Source organism: Ischnura elegans, chromosome 3 (assembly GCF_921293095.1).
Source record: "Ischnura elegans chromosome 3, ioIscEleg1.1, whole genome shotgun sequence".
Classification (NCBI taxonomy): Eukaryota; Metazoa; Arthropoda; class Insecta; order Odonata; family Coenagrionidae; genus Ischnura; species Ischnura elegans.
In genome coordinates, this window is record NC_060248.1 from 16,108,505 (window position 1) to 16,118,283 (window position 9,779).

Here is a 9,779-nt window from a genome sequence, read left to right on the forward strand (position 1 = left end):
CCGGCTACATTTCAAGGAAATGATGTCTTAGGGCCGTATTGATAGTCGTTCTCCTGAGAGTCCCCTAAGCGAATCCTTACCGAGGGACTCCTAGGGGAATCTTCAACATAGGAATTAATGAACGTCCCCTAGGAGTCTCCTGATTAGGGGACCCCCCGCCGATAGAGGTGAAAACTTTTAGACTCAACAGCAAATGGTTTGTTTAACGTTAGTAACTTTTGGCGGCGCGAAATTGTTCTTTTTCGACTGCGGAGAAGAAAATGACGTGGGAATCGGTAAGAAAGTATAAATAGAACCCCCGCAGCCGGCTTCGCCGTCTAATTCTTTTGTGTGAGAAAATAAAAATTTCCACGTTCCACTTTTTCGCTGAGTATGGTAGGCGGTCTTCTTATATGATGGATAAAAATTAAATTGAAACGTATCTGATAGATTTTTCAGCGTACCTAGATTCTTTGATCACCCACTGCATTTGCCAATCGAAAGCCATAATAATTATAAGGTAACATTGGAATGCATATATAAGTTGAAATGGCCATTGGTGAGGAGGAAGACAATCTGTACTGTAAAGTGTTTTAGTAATTATTCACCTTTCTACCACGACGGAATCCGAGTTCGATGGGCTTGTGTCCAAAAGAGCTCGCGCTTTTAAAATTTTGCAAATGGCTTTCGATTGTTGCCACCCCCTCGCCACGTTGAGGCTGCAGTTAGGATTTGAGGAGGGCATGCACTACAACGACTCTAAACTACTGTTTATATGAAAACAGATAGATGCCGTTAAAAATTAAAAGAAGGAAAAATATCCATCGTGATAATTACGTATTAATAAATGCGAGGCGCATCTTATAATGCAATTAAAATTACGTACATGTGCATTCAAATATTTTTAATTTTTTGAGGTTTTTCCTTTTGTCTCGATCTATACTAAACACATGCACACGGGTTACATGCAGTGAAAGCATACAGTGTCGATTCGTGGTAAATTCTGATAAAACAAAAACATGCAAATAACAAATGTAAGAAAGTGTTTTTCCTTGAGTTATGCTAAATTGTAAAGGCGAAAGTTAAATCAATTAAGTGCATCAAGCTCTAAACATGCATAAGTATAAATGCATAGTGTATAGTCATGCAGATATAAAAAATACGTGTTCCATTAATTTTATTTTGTAACTTTTTTTATCACTCTACGATAGAAACAATAACAACATACATTGAATGAAAGCATGCATAATTAAGAATACGGAGGAACTTTATGATAAAAGAAGCAAGAAATGCAAGATATATATTAGCATGCATTTATGATACTGATTTCACTCAATATTTATTTTTGTTTTTTAAATTTTTTCATTTTTTTGTGTTTTTAGTTTTTTAGTAAATGAAACTAGGTAATTCTACGGGAACCAGCTCTTAAAATAACATGCATTTAGGCTAACTATTACATAATTTTTTTATTTATATTTTTTATTTTTTTAATATTTTTATGGTTTTTCTCATTTTTCAGTACCCTAATTCGTTTGTGTACCTAAAACGGGGTCTGTATAACGCAGTATGTACGTGTGGGGGTAATGCCGCTGGACAATTAATTTTTGGCCATTTTCTCGTCGTTCCTGGTGGTATTTCTCTCTATATTCTGCCGACACCGGAGATCAGCCGATCTACCGACGAAGATATCTACAGACGACGTTAGAGGCACGCATGGGTCATCACACACCCTACTCCACTCTAATATCGCGGATTCAAGGACGATGGAGATCGTTGTTTGCAGCAGTCTTCTTGATGAGCTTGTAATGATGGTCTTCTTTGTAGTGGCTTCACTTCTTCGTCGGTCTTCGCGTCTCCGACTCTATCTCTTTGGTGGAAACACCCGTGGTGTCTTCTCCCTCCTACTCTACCCACCCCCGGAGACCAGCCGTTTCACAGCGTCCTATTGGATCTCCCTACGATATCTAACGATGACGATGGAAGACACGTAAGGGACATCACACACCCTACTCCACTGTAATTTCAAGGATGATGGAGATCCTTGTTTAATGCAGTCTTCTTGATGAGCTTCTAATGATGGTCTTCTTAATGGTGGCTTCACTTCTTCGTCGGTCTTCGCGTCTCCGACTCTCTCTCTGTGGTGGAAACACCCGTGGTGTCTTCTCCCTCCTACTCTACCCACCCCCGGAGACCAGCCGTTTCACAGCGTCCTATTGGATCTCCCTACGATATCTAACGATGACGATGGAAGACACGTAAGGGACATCACACACCCTACTCCACTGTAATTTCACGGATGATGGAGATCCTTGTTTAATGCAGTCTTCTTGATGAGCTTCTAATGATGGTCTTCTTAATGGTGGCTTCACTTCTTCGTCGGTCTTCGCGTCTCCGACTCTGTCTCTGTGGTGGAAACACCCGTGGTGTCTTCTCCCTCCTACTCTACCCACCCCCGGAGACCAGCCGTTTCACAGCGTCCTATTGGATCTCCCTACGATATCTAACGATGACGATGGAAGACACGTAAGGGACATCACACACCCTACTCCACTGTAATTTCACGGATGATGGAGATCCTTGTTTAATGCAGTCTTCTTGATGAGCTTCTAATGATGGTCTTCTTAATGGTGGCTTCACTTCTTCGTCGGTCTTCGCGTCTCCGACTCTCTCTCTGTGGTGGAAACACCCGTGGTGTCTTCTCCCTCCTACTCTACCCACCCCCGGAGACCAGCCGTTTCACAGCGTCCTATTGGATCTCCCTACGATATCTAACGATGACGATGGAAGACACGTAAGGGACATCACACACCCTACTCCACTGTAATTTCACGGATGATGGAGATCCTTGTTTAATGCAGTCTTCTTGATGAGCTTCTAATGATGGTCTTCTTAATGGTGGCTTCACTTCTTCGTCGGTCTTCGCGTCTCCGACTCTCTCTCTGTGGTGGAAACACCCGTGGTGTCTTCTCCCTCCTACTCTACCCACCCCCGGAGACCAGCCGTTTCACAGCGTCCTATTGGATCTCCCTACGATATCTAACGATGACGATGGAAGACACGTAAGGGACATCACACACCCTACTCCACTGTAATTTCACGGATGATGGAGATCCTTGTTTAATGCAGTCTTCTTGATGAGCTTCTAATGATGGTCTTCTTAATGGTGGCTTCACTTCTTCGTCGGTCTTCGCGTCTCCGACTCTGTCTCTGTGGTGGAAACACCCGTGGTGTCTTCTCCCTCCTACTCTACCCACCCCCGGAGACCAGCCGTTTCACAGCGTCCTATTGGATCTCCCTACGATATCTAACGATGACGATGGAAGACACGTAAGGGACATCACACACCCTACTCCACTGTAATTTCACGGATGATGGAGATCCTTGTTTAATGCAGTCTTCTTGATGAGCTTCTAATGATGGTCTACTTAATGGTGGCTTCACTTCTTCGTCGGTCTTCGCGTCTCCGACTCTCTCTCTGTGGTGGAAACACCCGTGGTGTCTTCTCCCTCCTACTCTACCCACCCCCGGAGACCAGCCGTTTCACAGCGTCCTATTGGATCTCCCTACGATATCTAACGATGACGATGGAAGACACGTAAGGGACATCACACACCCTACTCCACTGTAATTTCACGGATGATGGAGATCCTTGTTTAATGCAGTCTTCTTGATGAGCTTCTAATGATGGTCTTCTTAATGGTGGCTTCACTTCTTCGTCGGTCTTCGCGTCTCCGACTCTCTCTCTGTGGTGGAAACACCCGTGGTGTCTTCTCCCTCCTACTCTACCCACCCCCGGAGACCAGCCGTTTCACAGCGTCCTATTGGGTCTCCCTATGATATCTAACGATGACGATGGAAGGCACGTATGGTGTTGCCACGGCTACAAACCTGCATTCGGTGGATGAATTCTTCAGAGGAGAAGCTCTTCGAACACGATATTCTTGGCATATGCCATCCCATCAATTACTTTATTTTGGGGAACAAGGACGACTATATCTTGCGGTCTTCTTACACGGCTCAGTAAGACGTAGAGCTGACCGTGTGTAAAACAATCGGTCCTGAGATCTACGCCAACGTAGTCTATCGTCTGGCCCTGGCTCTTATGGACCGTCATTGAGTATGCCAAGGCCAAAGGAAACTGGCGTCTTAGAATCATTAGCGGTGAACCTTCGGCGAATGGGAAACGGAATGTGATCCGGGGTATGCCAATGGGGTGTGTCTTCCCGGGAATTTTCACTGTAATCAGGCGATTGCTGATGGCGGTTACGATGACTTTTGTCCCATTCACAAGTCCCTCTCCAATATTTAAGTTCCTCATAATCAGGCACACAGAACCGATCTTGAGGCGCAGAACGTGATCTGGGATCCCATTTCCAGTAGCCTGATGCAAAAGTTGAATATCCACGTGGAGTCCGTCTTCGTCGTTTTCCTTACACACACTGTCAGCGCTTCTAAGCTCATGGATGCATCCGTCGGAGGACTTCAGCACTAAATCGTTGATTTCCTTTACATTTGAATTTATCGTAGAGAGGATAGCTCGTTTTGCGCAAAGCTCGGGTTGGCTCAGTACGCATGGTGGAAATGTGTCCTCAATAAGCTGCCGCAGAGATGTCACGACTCTCAGTCCTCGAAGCGGTATGAGCACCTCCTGTAGCCGTCCCTCGCCGAAAGAAATAGAGTCGATTGCGCCGTTGCCAACTTGGAGGAGGAAGTCCGAATAATCCTTAAATTCGCCCGTTCGCTGCGGCGTAGTAAGCGAAAAAATTTTGAAGGAGCTCCACATCGGTGAAGAGCGCAGAGAAACACACGAAACATCGGCAGGGGTGCGCGCTTTCTTAACGACGGGCGGTATTTGCCTGAAATCGCCGGAACAAACAAATATTTTCCCACCGAAGGGTAAATTATTATTCATGAGATCCTTCAGTGACCTATCCAAAATTTCGAAGATATAATGATGCGCCATCGGTGCCTCATCGAAGATGATGATCTTGGCATTTCGAATGAGGTCGGCACGCTGGGAACCGTTGCTAACGTTCCAGTATCCCGTTCCGTCTCCTAAATCGAATGGAAGGCGGAACATGCTATGAGCCGTCGTACCTCCTTGCATGTTGGACGCTGCGATCCCTGAGCTAGCAACTGCAAGGGCAACATGTCCATGACCGCGGGCGTACCCTAGAATTACACGGATGAGTGTAGTTTTTCCGTAGCCACCTGGCCCGTCGAGGAATAAGATTCTATCCCTTCTGTCGTCATCCTGAAAAAGGGCTTTGATATGAAAAAAGAATATTTTCTGGTCCTCGGAAAGCTTTGGCTCCCACTCATCGACAATTGACTTTTGCTTATCTCTGCTGTACTGAACCTGCTCTCTACTCAACTCCGTCGTGAAGTCCTCTACGAACGGAAGCCCGTGGTCCTTAAGGCAAGACCCCTGTCGCCTGAGACCCCTATCGATAGCGAGAAGAGAAAACGAATACGCAGCATCTGGATTTTCGGGATGTCGCTCTAAATAATCCTCGCTGAGCGAATTCTTAAATGTTTCCCAAAGTATTGCCGCGGGAGCCCCTATGTTACAAAGTAGAACGAAGAATGACCGCAGTGCATGGGCTACCATGAACGTCGATGCCTCTCGTAGTGCATCAGCGTATTCTTCCTCATCCTCTATCAAGCCTAAACTTCGTGCAACGTCCTGAAACGTGCGACACTGTCCTACTCCACGGGACAAAAGATCGGCGAAGCCACGGCATGGAGTGGTCATGAGGAGAATCCTAAGGTAATACTGCTCGCCTCGATTAGGGGCAATCCAAAACAATCTACAAACTTTGACACCGCGCTGGCGAGCGGTAACGTAATGAACACCGTCGGGGAGCGCATAGAAGTTATCACCGTTTGGACGACGGGTATGAACCATGTATTTTTCGTAAAAACTCTGATAGGTTAAGCCGTCGAAAATAGTGTCGCGCGGACGATTAAAGTAAATTATTAATTTGGATGAAGCGGACGATGCGATCTCTGTTAAACTGCGTTCACGAGGCCTGTATACGACGTTCTGCTTGCCTTCCAAGTGAACGGGTAGGCATTCCACGGTGGGCTCTGATTTGGAAATAGGGAACTCTAACAAACGCCAGCACGCATCGCTGGCGCCTACCATGCGCTTAGTGGCATACTGCTCCACCTCATTCTCTTGCAAACCAATCGGGGTCACGGTGACGTTTTGTAGTGACCCTCCCTTCATTAAATACTTGAACAAGTACTTAACTACGCGGCGAGTGGATGCAAGTTCTAAGTTTATGTGGGCCTCGTACTTCAACATCAACGCGGCGTTGTAGGGGACCACCCAACCGTCGTGTACCGATATTTCCCCGCGTCGCGTATGAATAATACCCCGATTCGAGTAATCGCGCCTATACTGAACGAACCCTCTATCGTCTACGTGGGTTGTTTGGCAAGACGGCTTTGGAAAGAATTTACTGCAACAACCCTTTGCCGCATCCCAGCATGGAAAGTCGGTGCGGTGGTCTGTACCGCACGGGCCGTGAATCATATGCTGCAACACTAACTTCCTAAGTCGTCCGCCGGCCTCCTCTTCCGAGGGTATATCCGCGCGAATAACGGCGTCGATGTCTTCCGCTTGGGCCGGACCTAACCCGTCTACCTTGAAAACTATATGCGCGTGCGGCAAGCCCCGCATTTGCATTTCAATGACGTATACGAAGTAGGAGGGGCGCCCGAAAAATGCTCCGCTACGCAAGTCTCTGATCAATTCCCCGAGCTTAATGCTAAATATCCTACACGCTGTGGAAGGGTCACTGCGCTTACTTCCGTAGGGACACGCCTTCTTATTTTCTTCCCAATGAGCACTGTAGGTAAACGTCAGGAAATACGTTGGGGAACCCAACCGCGAAACCAGACCCATGGCGTTCTCGTAGTGGACCTTCATATACTGCGGTCCTCCGGTGAATGTGCACGGCAGGTAAACTTTCCCTGGCAAGACGCCGCCTTCCCCTTGAACCGTCTCGTCGCCGTGGATATCCTGTTCGACCTGTCCTCGTTGTTGCCCTCCTACGTCTAAAATTTCATCCAGTGTTGCGATCCGCATACCTCTTCCAGACGAAGATCGCGTCTGGGAAAAGCGGATGAAACGGAGCCGCTCCTCTTCATACCGAGCGAACATCTCCACTTGCCATGCCTGCGATAAACGTCCCAAGTGGGAAAATCGAGGATCGGTAAGCAGCAGGCATCTTGAGTAGTTTAGTTGGGAGAGTTTGTTTCCTCGATTGTCCAAGAAACCCACGTGCCAACCCAAATTCCCCTGTGGGTAAAGCAGCGGATACTGAAAAGGCTCCATAAGTGGGCTTAACAGGTCGATTGACGATGGTCTTCGATCGCCCCTTTTCCATACTGTCAATTTTCGTGGATCGTATCCAGTGTCTTCTGTACTCATTGCGGCGTGCACCTCGATTCCCGTTTGCCTATCTCCAAGTGTCGGGCCGTGTGTGGATCTGCTGGTCACCTCGAAAGTTAGGTGTGCGTCGATTGAAGGTTCCGCACTCAAGCGTCGGAAATCCTCGATGAACGGGTTGATATTCCGGATGAAGTGATCAATTTCTTCGATGACGTCCGTTTTCAGCGTTCTTCCCATGGCAATATTCTTTCGCTCTTCGCCGTCATCGATGTAGAGCCGGCAACGGTTGACGAACTGAGTTTGTCCTGCTCTTGTGGTGAACTTTTGCCCAGGAGCCTCCAGGCTGTGCAGTTGGTGGTACATCCTTCCTTCTATTTTGAAAAACGATAGTCCACTGGGGTGCCTGTAGCCTCCACTAACCTCTAGCGCGCAAAAGGCAAACAGATCGTTATACGCTCGCGACCTATCCCGGAATTCTCTCTTTGAATAAAAAGGTGCGTCTAGAGGAGGCAGCCGCTGCACATTGTACGATCCCTCTCCACAGCACCACTTCTTACGATTCTTCTCCTCCTCGAAAAGCCTTGCGTGGCAGTGGGCACATTGATACACGTCATCCTCCCAAAGCGATGTCCTCTTCAGTGTAAACGGTATGACGTCGTCCAATGCGATTCCTTTCCAGTACGCTATAGGGCCGCGTTCTACTATCTTCCTGGCTAGAGCAATGGGTACGTGTCTTTTCAAATGTTCTAATTCCGGATGACGCAACCTATTGCTCACCCTTCTCTGCCGCGATGCCTCGGGATTATTCTCGTGCAGACGTTGAACGGCTTTCCTATGAACCTCGGGGTGTTCAACTGCGTACCTCTTTACTGCCTCTCGATGAACATTCGGATACAGTTGACTGTAGCGAAGAACAGCCCGCTGGTGCACGTCTGGGTTGTTATCGGCATGTTTCTTCTTTGCTGCTCTTAACTGATCTTCTCTCGTAGTATCTAGTATTTTAGGTCTTCCGCGTTTGCGCTTCTTCGGACGTCCTTTTTGTTTGTCAATCTCCGTAAGAATAGTGTCTGTATTTTCTATACGCTTAAGAAGAACAACCGGTTTCATGCTATTTAGCTTTGGATCCTGAGCAATGCTGCTGCGTGTATTATTATCTGAATTTTCTGTTATGCTGTTCGTTACTTGTCTACATGGCGTGAATGAACAATTTTCTGAGGGTCGTGAGAAATATAGACGAGTTATAGTGTACTGGTTCTGTTCCCCGTTGAATGGGTTATTGGAAATGAGCATCGCGGCCAGTGCCGAGTACGTATTGCATTTAAACAAACTGGCCAAACCATCAGAACAAGGATTATACTCCTGGTCCACCCCATGAGAATCGAATAAAAATGTGTCGTCGAATCGGTGCCAAAATGATACAGATCGAAGTTCACCGGTGAACATAAAAGCAACGTGATGCTCGGATTGAGATAAGAGGCCGTCAAGGACACCCGATAGTGACCTCACACCTTCCTCTACATCGTGGACAGTAACGGGATATATGCCGTAGTGCACGTCCGAAACCTCAAGGTTACATAATGTTCCCATTACTTCCAATACCCCGGGTAATTCCTCCGGAAAAAGATAACGTTCTAATCCACTGATTGTATCATTTCTCAATGACCTATAGATACCATTTCCACAAAGAAGAATTGAATTTATTATGTCCTTATTGAATGTGCCTCTCAGAAAGCCCCACGCAGCGGCGCATGTGGAGTTCGCTACGCACTGTGTGCCTGCACTCCATCCGAAAACTTCGCTGTTTCCCTGGTGGAAAGACCCCGAAGCCACGCAAAAGAAATCCCTTCTCCGAGTATCCATCGCGGAATGAGGAAAATACGAAATCTCAAATATTATCTGAAGGTAATGCGTATATATTTACTGTGTAGGAGGGGATTTTAACACTACGGATGAGGTAGAAACTGTTGAGTGAATTCTGAGTATCACCTGAAAATGAAGATTGCGATATCATTAGCAACAAAATAATGCCTTAGTGGATAAGGATGAGTTTAGAACAGATGTAACGTCATTTTAACAAGTGAATGTCATTTTTTAATTATTGCTTCAATAGTATTTTATTTTAGAATAAATATCATGAGCAAAGCACAACTGAAATTTGGTGTGGGATAACGGAATTCAATTACGAAAGATAGTTATTGCACGGTTATATGACGAAAGCCCATTCGTAAATTTAAGACGTTTACAAGTTACATTGACGTATTTTCTGCGTCAGAAGCATTCGAATTTCACACTTTCTTTTTTAAATCATTTTCTTTTGCTGGAGTGAAAAAGGTATATCTGAAAAAGGAATATAGATACTAGAATTTTATCATGACATCACGGTTATTACATTACGACA

At 46.2% G+C, this 9,779-nt stretch overlaps 1 protein-coding gene across 1 annotated transcript; it reads right to left on the minus strand.

The window, feature by feature from the left end:
- Window positions 1–3,889: 3,889 nt before the first annotated feature.
- On the minus strand, window positions 3,890–8,488 carry LOC124154921. Its single transcript, XM_046528695.1, has one exon. The coding sequence runs from the start codon at window positions 8,486–8,488 to the stop codon at window positions 3,890–3,892; it is 4,599 nt and encodes a 1,532-aa protein (XP_046384651.1).
- Between the last annotated feature and the right edge of the window lie 1,291 nt (window positions 8,489–9,779).